Genomic DNA, 25,641 nt, shown 5'->3' with positions numbered 1-25,641 from the left:
AGGGATTATGCTTGACTAGGTCAGTTTCAGAAAATTAGTCCTAAAGATTATATTTAAAGATTTTTTCAAGTAATTTGCTAACAGAATTTCATTGTCACCAACATTGGCAATTACATTTCATTGTCACCAACACTGGCAACAAATGAGGAGAGGAATTGGGCGGGGGGGAGTACCAACATTTCAGAAAAGCTACATGTGACCATTAAGTTGCCCACCATGGTGTAGGCTATTGAGAGATTATTTCAGCTTTCCCCCAACCTGAGTGCCTTTCAGGGGTGAGATCCAACTCCCAGAATTGCCTAGCCTATAATAGAACCTTGCATATCTGTAGGGCAAATAGCCTGGGAGAATTATGTTCCTCAAGCGCTTCTCCTAACAACTGATTTCAAACACTTCAAGAAATAGTGTGCTTGTAATTTGTGTTAGAAAAGCATCAGGGAAGAGAAGTTATCCAACCTTTCCTTCTGCCAGTTCTGCACTCTCCTCTCAATGCTTTGCAGAAAAGAAACAGGCCCCTGGAATTTACTGCAGGCATTTGCATGGAATATTTAGTTCAGATTTCACCTATTTGCTATTCTTTGATTATGTTACTTTTCTGACGAGAATCACAATAGTTATCAGATGCTTGTGCTATAAAATGGGAGGAGGAAAAGCTATAACTTTGGCAAAATAAATATTCCTGTTTCTGAGTTTTGTGAAAAAAGGGCAGCATTTGTACACCAGCTAATGCGGGACAAAACCTAAACAAACTTGAGACCTTCTTTCAGAAAAAGTAGTTGTTTCTAGGCCAGCTGCAGTCCAGTATATCTGGTGGCTGTTTTAAAGCATTTGTAAAAAGGGAACTGCCATTAGGTCAAACTGCAGCTTCATTTAATCTTTTTTTATTCATATATCACAGCTTCCATTACTGCTTAGGTTTGGAATGCACAGACCTAAAGGATTAATGTGTTTCCTCTCCATAATTTATGTAATGGGAAGCTGAAACATTCAGCTCCCCACTACTGTTTCTGGGAAATTCTGAAGTTGTGAATGCATTGAATGTGCAGACACAGAAAAAGAATTAAACACGTCAAAAGTGAATTATTTGCCTAATTAAGTAAAAAAATGATTATCCAACAGCATGTTTATTCAGAAATAAGGACCATTCAGTTCAATGGGACTTACTTCCAGGTAAATATATACTGTATAGGACTGTTGTTTTGAAGTGGAAGAATATGGTTCTGAAAGACCATACTTTTGCTTGAGGCAAAAATTCAATATCTGTAGTTCTTCCAAATAATTGAGTTGAATAAGCAGATTTTTAAAATGTTCCCAAGTGTAAGTTGTTCCTCTGGAATTGGGGGAAACATGGGACTTATGTAAAGTAGGATAGTCAAATTTATGACACAGCACAGAGGCAAAAAAATCATACATAGATTATAGAGACTCACTGGAAGTTCACCATTGCTTTTTTCTAAAATATATGTAGACTGTGAAACACAGCTGTGGTAATCAAGCATCCATTAGGCTACAACACAAGATTGATTGCTTAGAGTTGGCTATGTGGGGGACAACTTTTCTATGGAATGAACAACATGTATGTACTAGGGATACACAAAGCATGCTCCAAGGGCCAATTCTACCTACCCGCATTGCTTTTGTATCTCCCACACCCAAGTAAAGTGGGATCAAACATCTAGGTCCCCTATTTTGCATTGAAAGGGTTGGGCTTTAAGGGGCAATATGGTTCCCTTAAGCCTTGCAGGTGCTTACAATATTTATTTTACCCCTTAAAATCTTTAAACCCCTTACCAAAATGAATCCTGGCCCCGTATGGAGTATGGCTCTTCAAACGTTGCCCAAAGCCTGGCATAGCTCTCAAACTAATGGGTGTTACACACCCCAGAGCTACATGTTTGGTATTTCAGCAACCATGGGACAGGTTGATTCAACTCTATACAGCAACTATTTACCTGTTATTAATCTTTCATAATTGCCTTGTGCCTGACAGGATAACAGAACAGACTTGTCCAGCATATGATTTATCAATCTAACTATATCTGTGGTAGCCAAACATTTCTATAGCATGGTGTCAATAACTGAATTTTGATCCTCCCACCTAGAGCAGAGTGTCAAAAATTGAATCTCAGAATATGTGTCCTAACATTGTATTGGTCTGTTGAATCTACATTGCTGAATCTAGTATCAGCACAGATGATATGGTCTTTTATGAGGTTCTTTATAGCTCCCTAGTCAAGGATAAGGTTCCAGGAGTGTATACAACCACCCAAACGCTTGGAAATGCCCTTAAAACTCCTCTTGAGTTTGCCACTGAACTGCAATATGTAATGTGACAGGAGGTGATAGTTATTACATACATGAAAACTAATATTTTCTGTATTTTATTACATTTACATTTAATTAAATCAACTGTGATATTAATCAAGGCCACATAAAGTTCTTTAGCCAGTCCCTGTATGTTTTGTGAAACCTGACTAACTAGCACACTATTCAAACAGCAGGTAAGGCCCGCAGCCTAAATAGTTGCATATTTCTGCTTTCACAAAACTCCCATTGAAGATCTGCAGAGGATTTCCTCTACTGCAAGAGTCAGGAACTTGTGTCTTACAAGGTGTAATTGAGTAGCAGTTCCCAGCACCCTCAGACAACATGGCCAATAGTGAAGATACTGGGAGCAGTAGTTGAAGAAGCTGGAGTGCTATAGATTCCCCACTGCTGCCCTTCTCTAAAAAAAACCAGGGGGGATGCTGAGGCTATTTTGTACTTAAGGGAAAACTATATACCATCAATCAACTGTATCCAAACATAGTCTACTTGTTTCACTTCTCTTTTAAATGCATTTCTGGATCCATCAAAACTGTAGTGGATAATGTTAAAAAGCATTGGTACATATCCTTTAATCTGAAAGTTATGCCCTCTGAATCTAGATGGCATGAAAATGCTCTTACTGGTGATTCAGGGATGAGATAAAAGAAATATGCACCAGTTTGGATGTTTTGTAGCATCATGTTGCCAGAGCAGGGGCCAAAATAAAGGTGTTGTTATTCACTTCTTTGACTTTGTGAGTGTGTTATATTTGTTCATAAATAACAGAGGGAGGTCTGAGCTGGGTCAAGTGCTTGAGGGAGTGATTTGTAATCCTGTATATCATGGTCCCATTATGAATAGGTGGATCCCGCACCATCTACTTTAAATAAAAAAGAATTAGTTTAACATCAATGGATGTTCTGTCCCAGGTCAATGCAAGAGTCCCCAGAAAGACTGGTGAAAAATAGTGATATTTACTTGAAAGTCAAAATTACACCTAAGTGTATGAGACTGCAAATATCATCATGTGCCATAACATAGCCCATTAGTACCTTGGACAGATAATTGTGTGACATGCTGACCATAACTCTTTTGGAAATTGCTATTGTTTCAACAACATGCAGAGTTTCTGATGCCCAATTAATTAATTAATTACGCAGGCTTTTCTACTGCTCCAATCTGTTAACTCTGAGTAGCTTACCATTTGATAATTACAGTTAAATACATCCAATAAACCCCAAAAATATAACAACAAAATGACAGCACTTTTTCAGGAGAAAAGACACTTTTCCATTTCCTCTTCATAGGCCTTCCTAAACAGCCAGGACTTAACAGCTGTCTGAAATACTAACAGAGGAAAGGCCATCTTATATCTAGGAGTAAGCTGTTCCTGAAGAGAGGGGGTATTACTGAGAAGGTTTACCCCCAGCGTCCCTGTTATTGGCATTCTTTTGGCACAGGTATCCAGTGAAGCCCTCTGTCTTGGAACTCACTGAACGGGCAGGTTCTACATGGAGTAGGCAGTCTCACAGATAAACAGTTCCCAGCCCAGGAAGGTAACAATCCCCACGTGAATTCACCCAGCAGGTGACTGGCAACAGTGCAGCTCCTAATGAACTGAGCTTGATACTAGGTAGGCTGCTGCATTCCAAGCCAGTTAAAGCTTCTGGATGGTCTTCAAGGACAGGCCCATGAAGAGCAAGTTGGGATAGCCAAATGTGGGATTATAAGGGTGGGAGTTCGAGTTTCTTTTTTATGCTGTCTTCGTTTCCCAGGCTTAAAACATGTTTTTGTAACTGGTACTGAGCAGTTTCTCCAAGGTCATCTCTGTAGCTGTCTAATACAAGACCGAAATCTGGTGCAAATTATGTCTCTCCTCTTGTTTTTAAAGCCAGGGAAATAAAATTGAAAAACTGACAGCCGCTATGTCCCCACAAAGCAGATAATATAAAAAAAACCCTCAATCCTATTCCACAGCATACCACAAAAGATAAAGGACAGGTTATAGGGCAGCAGCACTATATTTATATATTTCTCACGCCTCAGGTGGCACATACTTAAGAGCCCACAATGGGATGGGAAACAGGGAGAAAGCACACTTTGCATACAAAAGGAGCTTTGGCACAAAACAACCTGGTATCACAACACACATAAGAATTGGAGCACGATGCTGATATTGCTCTGTCTAGAACTCCAAAGAGATCCTTGCCTCGGGGCTTCAGATAAACTCCACTCCACCAGCAGGGCAAAAGATCCCCCCACTGGTAAGGAAAGCTGAATTATTTCCTGCAATGCAAGATTGTTCTCCATTGTTCACCCATGTCCATCAGATTAGCAGCCCAGATTGACTGTTTCGGTGATCACATGGTACCTGGGCATTGTAGGGTGGCATTTTCAGGAATGCCATTGATTTGTTGGCAATTTTTACTCCATTATAACTTGTTGCACTGTGTGCTTGCCCCCTCTCTTCCTGCACCAGGAACTTTTACGTTGGTTTAGCTTAGCTCTAGGACTATTGCAACATGAATAAAATATTTCTCTCCTACTCTTATTGTTTGTTTAGTTGTTTATAAGATTTGTCCGCTGTGAAACCTAGCAGACACTAGTCAGCTTACAAAATTTACAAAATATAACCCAATCAATATTATAGTTAATTAAAATAGTAAAGTCCTAAATCTAATCCCCTGAGTTAGGTACTAAAGTTAATGAGCTAAAATTTGTTTGATATGGCACTGCTGGTTATAATAATCAATCTCCAAAGCAGCTGATGCAGATGGTAAACAGCATTACCATTTTCACTTTTTTAAAAGGTTTGAAACTGTGAGAGAAGATTCAAGCTCTCTTCCCAATAACTTTTCATTATCTCATCACAATGAAATCATTATTACTGAAAATATTACATATTGGAATAATTAATTATGTTATAATAGTTTACATCAGTACATGCTGGCTGGGGAATTCTGGGAGTTGAAGTCCACACATCTTAAAGTTGCCAAGTTTGAAAAACACTGGTTTACATCCTGTCTCTCAGGACACAAATCCTATCACTTGCAAGCAATATTAAAAATCAAAAGTCAAAATACAGGAAATGAGAAAGGGTTATATCTGTTCTGTGACCAGCCTCTAGGAATTCATAGGAGTTTCTCTCTGGTTTGCATTAGCTGTCAGTCAATGACCCAGTAAGCAACATATTTTCTAAAAAACTAGCACATAACTTCAGAATTGTGTCTTTCTTCAGATCTTGAAGAAGGTCCCAAAATACAGTGGCAATGAAGATAGGATTGTAAGATGTTATATTTGCCATGGTCTCCTAGTGATTATTAGCAAATATAACAATTTACAAGAAAAAGCTGTAAACCCTCCTTGGGGAGAGGGCAGTCTTGAGACCTCTAGCACTAAGACCAAGACAAAATTATCAGCTATAAGCTCTCTAATTTGAGAGTATAAAAAAGGAAGGTGTGTTTCATTAGTATCTGAAGATAGGATTACCTTGTCACTTACTAAGATAAGAACTCTCACCAACCTGTGCTGGTATAGGTAATCCTCGTTTAGCAACTGCCTCGTACAGTGACCATTTGTAGTTACAACGGTGATGAAAAAGTAACTTTGCAACCAATCCTCACTATTACAACCTTTGCAGGTCCATAAAGCAAAGGAAAGCTGAAGTAAGATCGTAAGCATTGTCACAGTTTCACTTAGTGACCACTTCACTTAACTGAATTGCCAGTTGCAATTGTAGTTGCTAAACAAGGACTACCTGCAAAATGAAGGGCTGGACGTTGGATATATGGACCTGGAGTTGCAGGTCCAGATAGGGACTGTTCAGTTAGGGGGAAAGAACCAGTTTCAAGTAGTGAAAGAGCCCAAAGAGTTGGAATATGTGATATGATCACATCAGCCTCACAAAGATTGAATGATGGGGATCCAGAAGAATCAAATTAATTAATTTAATAATAGTGTAGAACATTGGCCTGCACATATTGAGCATTTAGAGCAACAATCTGTATTGCATGATACCTCAAAATATCTCCACCTGCAAGTGCTGCATTATGCAATGCTAAAAGCCTACTGTCTTCTGCAGAGTTTTAGCTGTCCTGGTAAGCCCACACAAAAGGTTTTGCTGAAATAGTGGCACTGCTAATGATCTATTTTCCATAGAAGACCCTGGAAACTGCAGAGTAATTCAGGTTTCATAAGTACAGTAGAGGCAGCAGGAGGGAGAAATAGCCATGGTGTTTGGAGCTGTACATCTCAGCAGTAATGAGAACTTTTCTCAGGTGCTGGGCAGGTTTCAAAATGGCCCTGGATGTCTGAAAGAGAGTAAGACCAACATCAATCTGAAAGATGGAGCAAAACCACATCTGGAAAGCCCAGCAGGTATCACTGGCTATCAGATAGGCAGTATCTAAGGGATTGGATCAGTTAGAGAAAATAACTACACTGATTAAATTGGACTAGAATGGCTGGATGACACCTATTGTCCTTGTTCAGAAGAAAAATGAAACTGGGAAGAACTGCTGTGAATTTAAAGTGATTATTAACCCTATGCTTTGAGTAGAATGCTATTCCTTATCTCAGATTGAGGATATTTTATTATCCCTGGTAGAGGAGAAAAGTTCCGCAAATTAGATCTGGCATAGGCTTACTTTATAGATGGAGCCAAGGAATTTTCTTACTGGTAACACACACACACAAAGTTACACTGATGGCATTACAGCTACAGGAACTGGCAAAGCCTGATTTGGGTTTTTAAGAGTCTGGGAGAATGTGACCTATAGATGGAACATGAAAAATGTGAGTTTTTCAAAGAAGTAGTGACGTGGACATATCCTAGATAGCAAAGGCAACATGTAGTGCCAGAAAATATAGAAGCTGTTATACTATGAGTACTTTGTCCTAGATTTTAGCAAAGGTTCATTCATTATTGGATGTATTAATTATTACTATAAGTGTTTGCCTAATTTGGCAATAATACTTCATCCCATGAGTTGAATATTACAGAATGGGAAACACTGGAATTGAATTAAGCACTATTAGAGATGTTTTCAAGAGGCAAAGAAGTTTATCACCTCAAACTAAATATTAACACATTATATCTTACAGTTGGCAATCTTACTGGCATGCGATGCTTTTGATTATGGCATTGGAGCAGTGATTTCAGATGTGATGCTCAATGTTCAAGAGCAAATCATAGCTTTTCCTTCTAGATACTTAAACTGTTCACGACACAACTGCACACAAAGAAGCTCTGAGTGGGGCTAGGGTGTTAAACTGCCCAGATTCAAAGTGTTTCCCTTTCACTATTTCAAGGTATCCCATTTTTTCCCTTAGGGTCACAACTGTCACTGGCATTTCATAGTTGTTAGTATCTGATGCAGACAGTGGCAGAGAAGGAGAAGGAGAAGGAGAAGGAGAAGGAGAAGGAGAAGGAGAAGGAGAAGGAGAAGGAGAAGGAGAAGGAGAAGGAGAAGGAGAAGGAGAAGGAGAAGGAGAAGGAGAAGGAGAAGGAGAAGGAGAAGGAGAAGGAGAAGGAGAAGGAGTTGTCACATTAATAGCTGTGGGTATTTGACCCAAATGAATATCTTGCCTGTTACACTAGTGATATTACACTAATGATACTTTTCATTGTAGAAATAATATCATAATTGCATAGGTCACCAAATTAGGGATGTATATTTCCACACAAGCTACTGTCCAACACTTTGGAGAAATAGTGAAAGGGAAGGACTGTCAGGAAATTTGAGTGAGGACGTGGCCCTGATGGGCAGATCAAACCATCAGCCAACATCTATTCTGTCTGCCTATTGAGTGAACAGATAAGGAAAACAAACAGTGACATTAGCAGGACGAAGAGACAAGAAAGAGAGACCAGAGAAACTGAGAGTTTTGCAGGATTGTGTACTGTGCTGCCTGGGATGGAAAGGTAATCTCTAAATAGCTATTGTTTGCAAGAGGTGTGTCTTGAGAATTGGGGATTCCTCATTGTGGGTGGCTGAATGGGTGCTTCCTTTTGAATAAAAAAAAATTGTAGGTGGAAATAGAGGGGCCCAGGTTCCAGGAAACAAGAAAACTTATGCCTTTTAGTAAATATTGTTAGTTGGAAAAGGTGCAACCAACTCCTTCAGAAGAGCTGTGGGTTCTGAGGGATTGTGCGCTCAGATGTGATAGGTAAAAAGATCATCTCTGAATGATTGTTGATTGCAAGGAATGGTCCTTGAGAGTTGCTAATTCCCCATTGCTGGTGACTGAGTGACTGCTTCTTGCTGGGTAACCAGGAACAGTGGGAGAAATATAAGGCTGCCAGGTTCCAGGGTACAAAACAATGAGCAAACAAAGAGAGCTAATAGGGGGTTGTTGATAGAGTTAGTTCAGCAAGTTTGTTTAAGGGGGAATCCCTAAGAATTCTTTTACAGTGTGAACTTGCTAATTTGAAAGTCTGAGAGGGGAACAACAAGGGGAAAGAAGACTGCTAGTGCTTAAAAAATGGGAAGATAAATGGACAGGGCTGTGTAATTGTGACTTGTAAAGCTTGTGTATGTTTGCATTTCTGACTGAAAACAACCTGCTATATTTTATTTATTTATCCATTTATTCAACAAAATAGTGTGGACTTGCAGTGGTGTTTAACGGAAAAGCCAGAGTATTGGAGCAAGAAGTGGCCACACTTCAGCTGGTGAGAGAGCATGGTCATTTATCAGATTAAACAATGGAAGGGTTACAGCAGGAGATGACAAAGGAAGCAAATTTCCCTAAGGAGGAAATTTAAACAGAGGAGTAAGTCAAGAGATGAGAGTGACAACCAAAAGTGAGAGTCATATTCTACACAACTGCTTTCAGGCACTTGCAAAACAAAACCACCAGACTCTGTCTCCAGTGGGTATGGAGAGCGACCCTATGGAAAAGGAAACAGGATTGCATAACCCTTAAAAGCAGAGTAGATGCATTAATGCCCTGCAAGAAGTTGAAGAGGGGAGTCATGATAGGTGGCAACCTACTACTATGAGGAAGTGAAACCAATGTGTGCCCACTAGATCTCCTGGATTGTGTGGGGTATTGCCTGCAAGAAACATGGATCAAGGAAGTGACAGATGTACTCCTTCTATTTTAATTTGATTCCTGTACTTAGCATGGGTTTGGATATGATGGCCTAAATGGCCCCTTCCAACCCTATAATTTAAGTTAAAAAAAAAAAAAACATACCAGGGCAGGCATCATTAGATCCATAGAACTATCAATAGATTGTGAATAGATTCATTTTGATGTTACAAGGAGATACCTAAATATCTCCTGAGCAATGCTAAATAAAACCCAGGAAGTTTATCTGTTAAGCTTGTAGATTTTCTTTTGGCTTATAGAAATTCATTATATTTGTCAACCAATGAAACATCTGCCAGTTAGTTATTTAGATTGAACTTCACATCCCATTTAGGTTTGCTAAAACCTGACTGCAGAGGGATGTGATTAACAAGCAAACTGGATTGCAGGTGAGACATCTTTTGTTAGTTCAGCATACAAATAGATTCAAGTAACAGTCCTTATTAGGCCATATTCTTACACCACAAATGTAGAACTGGATGTAACTTGACATTGCCATTTTAATCAGATACAAGAATTATCTTCCCCAAGACTGCCAATGCCTCAGTTAGCAACTCTAACCAATGAACCTTAAGTTTAGAGAACAAGAATCCTACAGCGATTTAATTAGATAAGAAGCGCCTAAGAAGGCATCTGATGTCATTAACAGAAAGAGCAGCAGACATTTGGAACATCTATCCTTTTATGTCTAAATCTGTAACTGACTGGACAACTGATCGGTGCAAAATACTGCACTTTTGATTATGAGTTCTATATTATTCTCCTTAAACCAATATTCTTCAGAGCTGTATCTGACCCTAGATAGGGCCAACAAACATGACAGCGAGAGAGATTATCTTTCTCATAGAGCAATTGGTGAAAATGACTTATGGTGGAAGCTGAAGAAGAGAGTGCAGCTGAAGAACACCTAGAGTTGGTCTTGACCTACCTCACCTACCTTTCTTCCTGTCTCATCAGGGATCCTTCCCACAGAGGAATTAGTGGCAAAGGCTGTGTGGGTACATGTGTGTTTATGTGTTGGAAGAAGGAGAGGTTCTAGATGAACAAATTTCTGGGTTGATCCTCGTCTCCTTTTATCAGCATTTCTTTATTCAATTTGATTAGGTACTTCATACATGTTTGGAAGGAATGGAACATTTGTAATTGTTTTTATATGTACATTATCTGTATGTGTCATTTAATACAGCAAAAATTGCTGGCTTTGTTGTCCTTTTGTTATTTTAATCTGGTAGCAAAGTCCTCACCCCCCCCCACTCCCCTCACTCCCCCCAAAATGTCATCCTAAAGCAAGGATTGACAACCTTCAAATAACACTATCAACTTTTGATAGTAGAAATGCCCAACTTTCCAGGATATTTTCTTGCTGTTCTAAGGCATAAAATGTAATACAAGCTGTTATGCAAGTCCCAGAATAGCCTTAACACACTTTTAAAAGGACAAAAATAAAGACAAAAATTGAACACCCATCAAAATTGGGTAAGGTTAGAAACAGGCAGTTCTGTTTTCCTCCCCTGAAGAAAACTTTAAGCATTGTCTCCAGCCTCCACCTTAACTTCACTTGATTACTTGATTTTCTCTCCTTTTTGTAATTGTATAGTAAATATCCAGAATACTTTCTTGCTATTTCAGCAAATAAATATTGATTGAAAAATATTTTTTCATAGAGAAACAGCTTTGCAGTTGAGCTTAGAATCTGTGCCTTTTGCTTTCACAAAGACAAGAAATCTTTCACCTAACACAACCCAGAACTCTTCAAGTTCCACCAAGAGATTTATAGAATTCTCATTAACTGAGATTTCCTGCAGGAATCCTGCTAGGATTACCTGTGCTTACTAGTAAATCACTTGCTCCATTTGGTAGATTGAATTCTAAGAATAAAGATCCTCCCAAGAGATAAGATTTTATCACAGTGTTTTATCGTCTGGTATAGGATTGAATAATAAACTGAATACAGTCTGCCAATGATATATGACAGCCCTTAAGAGATTAAATAAATTCTCAGGTTTCTGAGATCTGCCTGTGATTGCAGAACTGGTTGAAATCATATTGATGAGCCTGTCCTAGCTCAGATCCAGTCCTATATAATTAAGTTTTGCAATTAGCCAGACCCTCCCTCAAGTCCTGCTATGCTACCTCATCATGGCAGGAGGGGGATTCCTGGAATTGATGAGTGAAGGATGCCAGGAGTGTACACCAAGAATATATAATTTGCAGCAGGCATGAAGGTCATCCCAGCTGACCAGATAAAACAAGCAGGGACCTATACTGGGCAACTGTGATATAGGAAGATGCTGGAGGCAAATGATCATTGTAGTCACAATGACAAAAGCATCGTTTGATACTTTGCAGGAGAAGGCTACTCCACTCTGGTATTTTACCAAGTAAATCTCATGGATGGAAAATATAATATGATTGGCAATATAGTGTTGGATGATGGGCCCCTCAACTCAGATGGCACTCAACATGCTACTGAGGAAGAAGTGAAGTCTTTGGTTGCATATAATTTAACACAAGGGAAATAACAAGAGAAGGGAAATGAGAGTAGGAGCAAAGAAGAGAAATATATCATTATTTTCAATTGTAGGTACTTGAGTGCAAAATCTTACAGTGGTGCTTAAAAGTTTTTGAACCCTTTTGAATTTTCAATATATCTGCATAAATCTGATCTAAAATGTGATCTGTTCTCCACACAATTAATTTATTGAGGAAAATGATCCAAAGCTAAAATAAATGAACAAGTATAATGGTTTTGACTAATTTGTTTAATTGGGTTCTCTTTATCTAGTTTTAAATTTGTGTGAAGGGTTCACAAACTTTAAAGCACCACTATATATATGTCTACTCAGGAGTAAATTTTGATGAGTCCTATGGGACTTACTCCCATGTACACATGTATAGGATTGTTACCTTGGTTATAGCAGAGCACAAAGCTTGGGAGTTGTGCCAAAGAATAACATTAGCAATGTTTCTGAATATATCTAATATGACCAAAATAAATACAATCCCCTGTATGTTTTGTTTTACTGAGTAGACTTCCTAGGACCAAAACAGCAGTGGGTGTAATTTTGGGGCCACACTAAACCCCAGGCCTTATCTTCAAGGTTACTCGTAATGACTATATATTACATCTGCTATCAGAAGCAGGCTACTGCTGGATAACAGTTGCTAGGAAACACAAGCACGGGATCGTGGTTGTACTGTACTCCTGTGCAGCTTGTGGACTTCCTAAAGACATTTTGCTGGCCACCATGAGAAAAGAATGTGGAATAGATGGGTCTCTTGTCTGATCTAATAGGGTTGTTCTTATATTCCTACAAAATATTTATTTTCATTTATTTTTAGAAACACGTCGTATTCTTTCAATGACAATTTGTGAGCCTTTTGCAAGGGACAATATACTTTAGTGGTTAGTTGTACTTGAAACCTGGCAATGGGAGTTCATGTCTCTTATTAGCCATACAGATATTTCAGTGGCCATTAGCCTAACTTGCCTCATGTTGTGAGGATAAAATGGGGAAAATCTACATAAGCCAACCTGAAGTTCCTTGAAAGAGAAGTCATACTTACAACACCAGAAGATCAACATTATGCTTAATAAGTGTTTAATAATAAATAATAATAATAATAATTCCGGTTTCTTAATAAGTCCGGTTTTATGACTGTACATGTTTCAAAAATAGTTTGGAAGAGGTGCTTCAGAATGCACATCACAGGAACAGCATTTCTTTAAAGTGAGAGCCTGAAAAAAAAAATATATAGCCCCTTTAAAGATGTGCTGAGCAAACACTCTCACCTCTTCTTCAACCCCCTATTCCAAATAATTTTCAAAACCATGCACAGCCTATCCAGCATACTAACGTCAGGACAAATCTTGCTATATTCTCATGTTGCACTAAATCATGGTATTGTTTTTTTAAGTTTTGGCTTAATGCAACTTGTGAACTGAGCCACTACTGCTTGTATGGGCCATTAGGAAAGATGCTGCTAAGGATTCCATCATGAGGCAAATTATTATTTTCTTTTTCCAATAAAGATTAATTATGCTTTCATCTAGCAGCAGCGGAACTGTCCTGAATGATTACATAGTGAATTTTCAGCACTGACAAAATCCTGCATCATGGCTATACAGTTAATGAGAATCTAGTCTCACAATCCAGCCCAAGGTATTTTGCACAAAATACAGCACCAGGTCCTTTGCAGAGAGTGTTTTTGGACAATTTATTATTCAGGCTATGTTAGTACTCATTTAATTATTCATTTTGTTTATTTATAGTTGAGCTATTACAGATAATACGGTGAAACTCCCCAGCAACCTCAAACACCAGATGCTAGTTTTCTGTCTGCAGTCCCATAAGGCAAACCTAAGCACCAGCAAGAGGACTTTAAAATAAGCCCAATTACTTTTGTGGTAGCATGTTAATTTGCCTAAAAGAAAATCAAGCAAATAAGTAATGAACTTCTAACCCACCCACCCACCCTTCCTTCCTTCCTTCCTTCCTTCCTTCCTTCCTTCCTTCCTTCCTTCCTTCCTTCCTTCCTTCCTTCCTTCCTTCCTTCCTTCCTTCCTTCCTTCCTTCCTTCCTTCCTTCCCACACACAGAGGCATAGGAAGGTGCCTTATTCAAGGTCAAATTGTTGGCCTATCTAGCTCATTACTACCAACAGCAGAGGGTGACAATTCGGTGCACTCCACATATTTTGAAGTCCAACACCCATCAGCCTCTATCAGCATGGCCAACAGCAAAGGCAGCTATGATCCAAAACATCTGGAGGGTGCCAAGTGGCTTACTGCTAGTTTACTTTGTCTGGCAGCAGCAGCTCACCAAGATTACTGGCAGAAATCCTTCCCAGGATTACCTGGGATTCCAGGAACTTCTTTTTTCCATGCCTTGTTAAATCTTATGAGAGACGTTAAACAGAAATCTTGAATGAACCTCTACAATCCAGGCATGCATTGATTTATTGAATGGAAGAACGAGTGATGACCAGTGAAGAGTCCCAATTCACTAATAGCAGTGGAAATCATGTAACCTGAATTTCAGGAAGGATGTGGTGTCTGTAGTGGGCTTAAGAGATTTTTCCATTCTCAGGCTGAAAAGATTATTGCAAAGAATTGCCTGGTTTGGTTACATTCAAAACACTTTGAATAATTTCAGGCTCTAGATAAGTAAAAAGAAAGTCCTCAGGGATATGCTTTTAGTGTAGAGATGAGATAGGGATCCTGAAAAAAATGCCGGGGGCTTTATAGGTTGGTTAAATTTAGACAGTATAGTCTGAATATACTCTGATCAAGTGTTAATTACTATGAGCATGCTAGCTCATTTAGATTAAGCTGGGATTCTCTAAAAAAACCTGTCTTGCCATGATTGATGAACCTTCCTAGTATGTGGTTTTCATACTAGAGTCAGTAACCAAAGCACATAGAACTGTTATACATTCCTGCAGGGTGAGTTTACCATACTTATCCATTTAAAAAATGTTTTCATAGATATGGCATTTAGGCGTACTAAATACACCATATTAAGCACCTCGGAATCAGAAATATGGCAGAAATAAATAGAAAACTTGAGATAATTTTTATAAAACATTTACTACATAATTTACATAATAAAATAGACAAAAATGTCACAGTAGTAAGAAGATAAACATAACAAAGCTTTCTAAGGATTCTGAAGCAGCATGTGATTATTTTTTTCCTTTGAGTAAATTGGTGGGTTTTTCTCATGAAAAAAGAAATCAGTATGACGACAGACTTTTGTTATCCTGAAATCTCTCCACATTGTCCCTCAAGTTATATGCTACATTTTCATCCAATTGTAAGTAATGGGTAGCTTGAAAAATGCCTCTGATTACCTCTTAACAAGCAACATTCTTTGAAGTTTAGCTTATTCCTTTTTAGTCACTATTTTAAAAGTGTATTTTTCCTAAATTCCAGAACAAGATTTCCGAAACTAATATTTTGAGTTTCCTCCCTCCCTCCCTTACTCCCACCCAATAAAAACCCTAATTATAAACTAATTTAATTATTTTAAATATTTTATTTTATTTTAATTATTTTAAATACTGTGTAATTACATATATTAATTAAATCATATTAGATTTCATACATATTTCTATTGTAAGCATTCATTATTCAAATTAATTGACAATTATTTGTACTGGTATATAATTCACACATGCTTAAAGTAAATCAAGTGGTTATATCTCACACTGGAGGCTTTTTATTAATCCAGATATATCAAAAATAGACAATTTTACCTGTTTGTGTTAAGTTTCAACACAATGATCCTCTTTGGCCATTGCCTTATTGGTGGGATGTCTTGTTTTGTTATAACCAACTGCTCTGCTAGCAGCTGTTAGCAAGTTAATATCATTCATTGACTACCTGGCTTTTTATATCACCCAAGCCAACAATGAATAGATCACATCAAAATATTTCACTAATATTTTCTATTATTATTTCCTCATAGAACTTAAAACACATTCTCACTTAAATATCCATCATCTGTACATGGATATATACCACCCAAACTTTACTGAGTCCTTTAAGTCAAATAGATTGGATGTTGATACTATTTCATACTATGCTAATAGTACTACTTTTGAGACTACTTAAAAAATAAGTTGATAAAAAATGTTCTTTAGATTTAAACATGTGATTTATAAGAGAGCATACTTATAAATATTTACTGAAAGCCAGTTTGGTGTAGCAGCTAAGGTGCCAGGCTAGAAACCAGGAGACCGTGAGTTCTAGTCCCATCTTAGATGTGAAGCCAACTAGGTGACTTTGGGCCAGTCATCCTCTCTTGGCCCTAGGAAGAAGGCAATGGTGAAACACTTCCAGAACCTTGTCAAGAAAACTTATAGGCACTAGTCCATGAAGTTGCCAAGAGTCAAGACTGACTGGAAGGCAGGCACCGAAACAACAACAAAAACCCTTTTCTCCTAGTTATATTTCTAAGACTTCACTGAAATCAGCATAAATGAATTTCCCATTTTTGTGGATAGGTCTATAATGTTTGTTTTGTTCTTTAAATAATGTATAAACTTTCCTTAATAAACCTCTCCTTATTTAGGTGACACTAGCTCACTAACTTTCAAATACTTCTTTAGAACTGTATGTTAAAATATTACTAATTAACAGCATGTCTGCCCTTAAAATATTGATAACAATTGCAATCTGCATCCATTATTTTGTGTTTGCTATTTCATGTTATATCGTATCCCCAATTCTGTTATTATTTCCTGCACTTGGTGGAAAAATAGTTTCCAACCTTTCCCAATTTGCACTCTTACAGCATGAGCATTTATGAAGACCCTGGACATCATTCCACACATCTAGAAGGCTCCCAGACTGGGGAAAGCTTATCTATCCTCTGTTAAAAAATATTGCATATATTGATATTAATCCTGTGGACTAATTTCATTATTAGCTGTTTAGAATTCTATTTACTTCCATGATTGTTCCTTGTCACATTCATTCATTTCAGTGTTGCAAGCACAAAGACTCACAATATGATTTTAATAAGCTAAACAGATTCCTCTCTGACTTCATTCTGATCTAATCCATTGGTTTTTTTTTCCATAGTGAAATAAGACCTGAGTGAAAAATGCAGGAACAACAAATCCTAAATTTCAATCAAGCTTAAAGTAAGGATAATAGAGTAACAGTTTCATGTTTTCTCTTTCCTCTATGAAATGTAAGTAGCAATTCACTTAAATCCATAGTTTAGTTATAGTTATGACAACTGTTAAGATTGCAGAAATCTTATAACTGAAAATCTGCCCAAGATGTCAAAGTAAGAATGCATTAAAAACATGATATCCTTACAGAGTGATGCACAAGTAAAGTCAAAGGCAGACGAGAGTAAGAACTTGCACAACCTTTCTGCTGACAAGAAATTTATTAGTGACCCAGAGGCACCAGCAGGTTACTCACTTCCATCAAAGCGAGCATGCCATAGGCCCAAGAGCAGCAGGGTATGGGGTATTCTGTTTCCATCCATTGTAAGTCCCAGGTCAGCAGCAGGAAGGACCCCTGACATCTTTCAACCTTGGGAATGTTCAAGCACCATTCTGGCATCCTTCAGGTATCCTTCCCACCAGGCAACACTAGGCAACCTGTGTTGCCAGTTACAGGCAAGGTATCTGCTCTGAAGCACAGTAAAATTCCTGTGCAATTATTGATTCGTCAGGCAGCAAGCAGCATGTGATCCAAAGGCATCAGACACAATGAGTACTGTCATGCAGATGATGGCTTTGCATGACTAGACAGATTCTGAAACTTCCTCCCTGTAGTTTCCTTGATAACCAGATCCTCTGACATGCCACCTTCAGCAGACAAGTAGTGCAAGGAGGAGGCATCAGAAAGTGAGAGTAGCAGGCCCTGACACTGATGTCTACTTCACCTCAAACATTTAGTTCAGTCCAGGTAGTGTGCACTATTCTCCCCGTCACTAGCACTTCCCAAGATGCAGGACCCAGGCACAGTTTACTGCTAATTCGCGCTGAGGTGCAGGTGACTACTGCAGATGAGGTGAACACAGCCAAGATCTGCAAGGTTGAGGGCTGTCTCTCTGGGCAACCAAATCTGTGTTACTCATAGACTTCAACTGATTGTGCAGGAAGGTCTTGGTTTGGAAGGGGGCAGCACCAGGATCATCTGCAGTGGCACTGAGGTTGCCACCAACACTTTTACAGATAAGTGCCATAAGATTGCTGACTATCTCCACTGGAGTATAAAGGGGAGGTGTATGCTAAACCAATGCCAGGTCAAGTACCACATATCCCTGTACTCTGAAATACAATATAATAAAGTTATTAAAAAAAAAAAGTACCACATATCCCAACACCTGATCTTTCTGGAAATTGCAATCCCCACTCCTGTGGAATTTTGCCAACCTGCTCAAGTAGCTGGCTGTGCATGACATACAATGTATGATTTTCAGTAGAGGAGACTTATTGCCAAGCTGGTTTCTTGGGCCATTCTTTGTGATAAACTTCTTAACTGCAGTGACAGTCATGTTGAACTAGGTTTTGCTCTTGGTTCTTTTTTCAAGAAAAGTTCTGGGGTTAATTCCAACAGAAACTGAGCTCCAAGGATGGCAGAACCTCAGCAGGCTGACTTCACACAGTGGCTAAAATACTTGGGTCCCAACCCACCACTTTATAGAATTTTAAAGTTGGAAGGGATTGCAAGACTCATCTAGTCCAACCTTTTGCAAAGTGCAGAAAAAACAATCTATGAGAGAATGTTTAAGTCTTGCCTCTTAAAAATCTCCTGAGATGAAAAAGCCACAACCTCCACAGCTACACTGTTCTGCTGTTACACAGGTCTTACCTACATATATGGGCAATGCTGATATTGATAATGTTCCTGACAGAGGCTTCTTTAAACAGACTTATTAAAAGGAAAAAGGGATTAGGTTACAGAAATCTTGTCGGTATTTTAACCATTAGGATCCAGTTTATCTCTGAATTTGTTAGAGTGGACTTTTTAAAATTTTCCTTGGTAACAACCCTTTGTACCAGTGACTTAGCTATCCATTTTTTAGGTAAGAGAACAATATGCAGCTGTTCTGAACTTGCACTATTTTTCAAACTACCCAAATTATCTCCTTCCCAGGCACCAGGAAAACCATAACACTGAGCCCTAGTGCTTGACCCAGCTGGGTCAAACAGGGTGTGCTGCTCTGAAGTCACATGTGCGCACATGACACATGGACATGCAGCATAGAGACACTCTGTCCAGCAGCAACCCATATAGCCCAGAAAGAGAGAACCAGTCTATCATCGTCCCATTGCCTGCCTGCCTGCCTGGAAATAAGCTACTGCTGGTTTCTTGTGTGAATTCCTGTGGAGAGGCTGAATTTGGGTGGGTAGATTAACGTATGTGGCCTTCAAAAGAAAAGCAGGTGCTGGAGGTAACATCAAAGACATGTGTTTCTGCTTGCACACACACTACTGTGCTTATGTTCACACACAAATGATGTGAAGACAAAAAGTACTAGCAGTATGTTGTTTCAGGTTGTCTCTATGTGTGCACAATGCTCACTGTGTGTGCAATCTGTGTGTGCAATCTGTGCATACCCTTGATTTCTAATTATGTTGAGATTTAAATACAGCAAGCATCCCTAAGCAGTAACAACCATGCACAGCTAAACTCAGCAAGTAATCACCACTGTAATATTCAAGTTATTTCCCCCAAATTCTTGCTGATGGCTTATTTTGTTTTGGTTGACTCGGGGAGGTTTTGCCTTCAGGGCTCTTGTTTATTCATGTTCCAGCACTTTGTGTGTTGCCTTCTCTTGTTTTAGCTCTTTTGTCTGTGGAAAATTCAGAGTACATTTAAAAATACAAAAATTTGTGTTGGGTGGCCTGCTAACCGTAGGGCTATGTATGTACAGTGCATTCTTTTCATGCTATTGTGCAATGTTGATTCAGTCCACAGTCCATTTTGCTTATAGTCATGCTTGAGCTTGGCTTTTTTTTTTTTTCCAGTTGTTGCAGTTTTCCTTTGGCAATTCAAGTGTAATCTCCAGCCACTGAGAAGGTAATGATTGCATTATGATTGAAAGGGTTGTCTTGTGAGAGATAAAAACCAACCAACCAACCCAGAGCCAGGCAGTTTCTTCTCAAATGTCTTCCAATTAAAATAGCAATAGCCCAGAGCAAACAGTTTCTTCTGAGAGGCTATAGCTGAGGTTACCAGATCTGGACTGCAAAACCTTGATGACCATTAGATGGCAGCAAGGAGTTAGAGTGTTCTGTATCTCTTTGCTACTATCTACTGGTTGTCCTGATTTTGCAGGCAAGAAGTCTGTTCTGAATCCCATTGTTTCCTCTTTACAGAACATCCAGAACCAATCCCAGTTCCAGATTATCTGATCTCAGAATAGGAAATCTGGATTTAGTTTGTCAGCCTGGAATGGGAATGACAGAACTCTGAGGATGAAGAATTCTTTATGTTCAAAACAAAGTGGGTTTTTCATTTAATTAACTTTTTCATTTTTTCCTTTTCCATGTTCATACAGTTCATAAGCTGTATCAATTGATTTTGCACATATATCAAAGAAGAGGAACCAGAGCTAAAGAAGTAATTAAAGAAAAACAGTACATTTCATGGAAGTTTGAAAGGACAGTTTTGCTTGCTTGTTTCCTTGGATCATATGTAGATTTGTTAAATCTGAAGAAGAATGTTTTGGAAAGTATTACTGTAGTTCTTCTTTTACTGTTTACAACAAAATACACTTTAGGTAAGATGAGACAAATTTTCTTGCCCATAGTTCATTGCTGATTCAAATTCATTGAAGCTAATATGGCCATCAGAATCCTGATCAACCTCCCTATAAAAGAAAAACATTTTAGATACTTTAATTAATAAAATAGATCTATGATATTCTATAGCATGAAAATATGTGCTTCTGTAAGGCAAAGACTGATACCTAATTGACAAATATCTGAGGCGAGCACTTCAAATGTGCAAAAGGACTTGTACAATTAAACTGTTTCTTTCCTTTTGTCCCCCAGAATGCCTTCACATCTATTCCAGATCATAATCTTCTGAAACTGATTTAGTGGGTATTTGGAAACTGCTGGCAGGGGAGAGGAATTCATTCTTCCAGAAGTGCTGGTTCCAAGGTAGATAGACGCTTCCAGATAAAACCCAATGAATCCTATACTCTTAAAAATACATTGTGCTGTGTACATTGTCAAATGCCCAGGTAATGAATACTGTATATGATCTAGACTCAGTATAGTACATATAAAATTTGTAACTTTTAAAATATAGCTCTTCATATATAGCAAGTAATTATACAGAAATAACTAAAAACTGGGCATCTGAAAGCAAAGACTGTTAAGACTGTTCATGCAATTTTCAGAAGCTACCTTAATCAGTCATGTTAAATTTTCAACACCCAACCTGGCAATCTGGCACTTAAAAAATACAGGAATGGTATTTTAACATAGATTAAGAACTGATGATGCATTGATAGGACAATGATGACATATTCCTGAATATAAAGTTATTTGACTATCCTCTACTACAATTTTTAATTGCTATAGTGATAGTGCCCAATAAAAGTCAAAATAGATCAGCAGCAGGACAGAAGCAGAGCCAACAGTGATACCATTCTAATGTTTTATCTTTTTTGGTGTGCTATATTATATGAGCAGAAAAGCAACACTACTGTCAATCTCTTGATTTCAAGTATATTTCTTTTTTTAAGCAATAAAAATAATAATAAAGTTTTCATCTGTGTTCTGCAGAAATTCTCAAACTTTGGGGAACCGCAAGTACAGACAAAATGAGGAGTAAAGCCCAGAACAATGTTGACAGCACAACTGTCACTCCTGAGTGTGCAAGCCTGATTATACTTTTAACAGATATTTTAAAGCACAACAAAGAATAAACAAATTAGCAAACTAACAAAAAAGATTGTTAGATAATATTGTTAAAGAAAAATAATGTAACATTAGAACATGTCTTTTAAAAGGTAACAATTACATCTGTTTGCCTTGTAAGCTGTCCTGCTTTTGCTCATTGTTGATTGTTCGTGAAACCAATTTTTTTGTTGCAGCTGTGTATTTTCTTTATTCTGAATTATTATATTGATGTTTGTAACTGTATTCACCACCCAGAGTTCTTACTTGGACAGCCACATAAATTGAATAAAATATAAAAAAATAAATAAAAACTGAATTTGTGAGTTTCCAAGTACTATCTAGTACAAATGAATAACCATAATGAAAATGACATGTTTCATTTAAACATATGTTTGAAGTAGGCGAAATATTTATCTCTTTGATTCAGTAAATATAAATCAGTAGACTAGAATAACTGCTGTTTATTATTCATCAACTTTTCCTAGTAATTTTTAAAACTATTTATTTTGTGGCATTCAGCACCTAAGGCTAATCTTTTACTAGAATGGTAGAAGTAATTAGTATCACAACTTAACTCACTGCAGAATATAAATTACCCTCTTATTAAATTAGGTAATTAAAGACTCCTGAAACTCTCCCCACCCCCCTGGCTGCATAAAGCCACCTCTCCAGCTGGAATTTTAAAATCTCAGTGTATTGTGTAAGCAGCATGAAAAAGAATTATTTTTGGTATGCTCTCTCCAGTTTCTTGATTAATTAAAAAACATATATTATAAATGCTGCAATTGTGTCCCCTCCAATTAATAGACATCATTTCTGATGCAACCCGTTCTCCCACTCAGTTTTCAGTGCTCTATTTCCAGACGTTTTGGATATCTGAGACATTTCATTAGCTGCTGGTCTACTGGATAATTCACTGGTACCTGGAAATCTGAGCCAAACGGCCGGAATTGGCAGGAACAGAACTAGAGTATTCTATGCATACAGAGCAGATCACAGAACTTGCCTACTACCAAGTCAGATCACTGGTCACCAAACTCAGTATTGTTTGATGAAAGCAGTTTCAAGCATGAATCTTTCCCAGTCCTACTTGGAGAAGCTGGAAAATTCAAACTGTAATCTCCTCCCTGCACAGCTGCAGCTGATCTTAGAGTAAAATATAGGGAATGTATCCAGTTTGCATCCATCATTTTGGTTGTTTTCACTCACTGGACAGAATAAACATCACTGAGCTGCATGTAAGGGTTCCTATGTTTTAGAGTGAAATTAGCACTACTGGCAGAAGGTTGCATTTCTTGAAAATGTTGAAAAGAGAATGTTCCGCTTTGCTGCTTTTTTCAGTTTTGGCTGTCTCCTGTAGCTGCTGTTCTAGGGTTTTCTTTCTTTCTTTCTTTCTTTCTTTCTTTCTTTCTTTCTTTCTTTCTTTCTTTCTTTCTTTCTTTCTTTCTTTTTCTTTCTTTTCTTTCTGTGTCTGTCTTCCTTCCTTCCCTCCTTCCTTCCTTCCTTCCTTCCTTCCTTCCTTCCTTCCTTCCTTCCTTCCTTCCTTCCTTCCTTCCTTCCCTTTCTTTCCTTTCTCTCTCTCTCTCTCTTTTCTTTTTGTGAGAATTTTGTGTCCTTTCTCTATGTTGTAATGTAACAATGATTACAAAACTTGTATTACATAATAATTGTGTCCCCCATTCTATTTACCATTTATATGAAGCCACTGGATACTGTCATCAGGAGTTGTGGGACTGGGTGACACCTTTGTACTGATGACCCCCAGATTTACTTTGCCTTCCCTTCATCACTGAGTGTGCCAAACTCCTTGATTTACTCCTGCTTGGTCTGGATAATGGGCTTGATATAGAGGAGTTCAGAGATTACCTTGGAGAAAATATGTGGCAACTGTTAGTAGAACATGAGCTTAGCCTGGGAAAACAGGAAAGTTGAGAAAGAAACTAAGGATTGAGTTTACTCTTTTTGGTATAAGGGAGAGGGAAGGGAAAATACTGTCAGACTTTCAAGATTCTGTTATTATATTCTATGTCAATAAAATAGAGGTCTAATATTTCTTATGTCTATTTCCTGAACTGGCCTGCATTGAACGGCTGACACTGGTGAGGTTAAAACTGATTTTTTAAAAAAAAATTAGAAAGTTAAAACTGAATTCTGGCAAGTCAGAGGGTTTAACAGTTGGGGGAATATTCTAAAGGAAAATATGGTTTGCCTGAAAGGATAGGTCTGAAATTTCGGGGTGTTCTGACTTTGTCTGGTTCTGTCCCTGTGTTGTCAGGTCAGCACAGTGGTGTGGTTACTTTTAATGGTATGTAATTTATCAATTGTGCCTCTTTTTGGATTGGTCTAATTTGGCTTCCATTCCCCACATGTTGATTTCCTCCTCTTTAGATAATTATAATCTTACTGGGGATGCTCTTGAAGGAAACTCAAACATTACAAAAGGTCCAAAATACAGTGGCCAGGCTTCTGCTGGGTGCTTCCAGAAGGGAGCATGCAACACTTATCCTGGCTAGGCTGGACTAGCTCCCAATAGATTTCCAAACTGAGTTTAATATACTGTATCAACCCTACCTGAGGAACAATTCCCACCATCTGTTGTATCTTTGGAATGATAACATTTGGCTAAAGGACTGCTATGTGGGCTGTCCCTGAGGGAGGCTGCCAAGGCAGAGGGTGCTCTTGATGGCTCTGGAATTCTCTCCCACAAACAGTTTGATCTACATCTTCATGGGCCTTTTAACACAGACTTAAATCCTGGATTTTTTAAATTGTTGATTGGGGTTTTTTTTGTTGATCTGCTAGGAGAATAATATAAACAATTGTCAAAATAAAAAAATAAGATGCATGAGCCAGCTCTTCCTTCATATCAGGTTCTTTGTCATACCCAAAAGAAGAGACTGGAAGCATCTTCTCTTTTTAATCTCAATTATTAATTGCATAAGCCAAACTTATAAACCACAGTTTGAAATGGGATTGTTTGGATAAAACATGGCAAACATATCACAGTTTGACCTGATTTCCATATAACAAATCCTAGTTAGTTGAAAACAGAAGGAAATGTTTTTTATTTCCTCCTTTCAGCCATGCCATGATTGCAAGATTCATTCATGGAGCAGTAAATCACATATTGTATTAGATTCAGCCTGAATAAAATATTACAAGAACTTAGTAGATAAGTGCAAGGATGGTCTGTGGATAACCATTAGCTGTAATAAACTTCTGTGCTGAGCCTGCCTTGAGACATGATGATATATACAAACAATGGCTAATGTCATCTTACACTACCCAGCATATTGTCTTCCCTGGGACTTTCAGCTGGTAATATGGTCCATGGATAAAAATTAAAATATTTCTTTTGTCCTTGAAGGAGATTTTCAGAATCTTAAAACTATAGGTAGCACTGTGGTAAAATTACATTGTGCCATTTGGCATTATAATACAACTATTTCCTGGAGCGTTAGGGAAGAAGGGAATTTTAAAAGGTCATCTAATCTATTTCCACTGCTCTTTTCAACCAGTTGAGAAGGCTGACAAATGTACAATCCTTTTCTACTTAATAAAGATATATTTTTGCTGGCTATTATTATTATTATTATTATTATTATTATTAATTATTATTATTATTATTGTTGTTATTATTTCATCAGCAAATACTGATTACCCCTTTGAACTATCAGCAAAGAATAAAACAAATAATGCAATAATGTCGATTAATTACAGACACCCAACTGATGGCTTGCCATATTACAATATTATTACTGTTTTCCCTTCCTCAGTGTAACCCTACAGGTGCCCATAGTTTTCAGGAAAACTCACATTGTTTTTCACACACACAGGAAGGATGGACCCTTTT

At 37.9% G+C, this 25,641-nt stretch overlaps 1 protein-coding gene and 1 long non-coding RNA gene across 8 annotated transcripts in view; one reads left to right on the top strand and one right to left on the bottom strand.

Moving 5' to 3' along the window:
- Positions 1–25,641, bottom strand: part of EFCAB11 (EF-hand calcium binding domain 11) — a 236,529-nt gene that overhangs the window by 163,289 nt on the left and 47,599 nt on the right. Inside the window, exon 6 of one of the 4 annotated variants that reach the window (XM_088145249.1) lies at positions 6,274–6,617. The exons of 2 other annotated variants lie outside the window; for them this stretch is intronic. In XM_088145249.1, the coding sequence (XP_088001375.1) occupies positions 6,599–6,617 (19 nt within the window). In that variant the 3' untranslated portion in view covers positions 6,274–6,598. Of the gene's footprint in view, positions 1–6,273; positions 6,618–20,378; positions 20,747–25,641 lie in introns of those variants that run through there. One more of the 4 variants, XM_088145247.1, reaches the window with a different exon arrangement.
- On the top strand, positions 8,146–25,322 carry LOC112541973 (uncharacterized). 4 transcript variants are annotated; one of them, XR_015796937.1, is made up of 6 exons: positions 8,146–8,230; positions 16,990–17,051; positions 19,902–19,953; positions 20,435–20,656; positions 20,931–21,041; positions 21,672–25,322. It is a non-coding gene; the product is annotated as an uncharacterized LOC112541973 (long non-coding RNA). The 4 variants fall into 4 exon arrangements; XR_015796936.1 differs by having other exon boundaries at positions 16,990–17,101; positions 20,435–20,496; XR_003085892.2 differs by having other exon boundaries at positions 16,990–17,101.

Source organism: Python bivittatus, unplaced genomic scaffold, assembly GCF_059951505.1.
Source record: "Python bivittatus isolate LINGU-HERP-01145 unplaced genomic scaffold, Pbiv_v1 ctg000480_np1212, whole genome shotgun sequence".
NCBI lineage: Eukaryota > Metazoa > Chordata > Lepidosauria > Squamata > Pythonidae > Python > Python bivittatus.
Note: the sequence above shows the minus strand (reverse complement) of the source record. Positions and strands in the feature narration are given on the sequence as shown.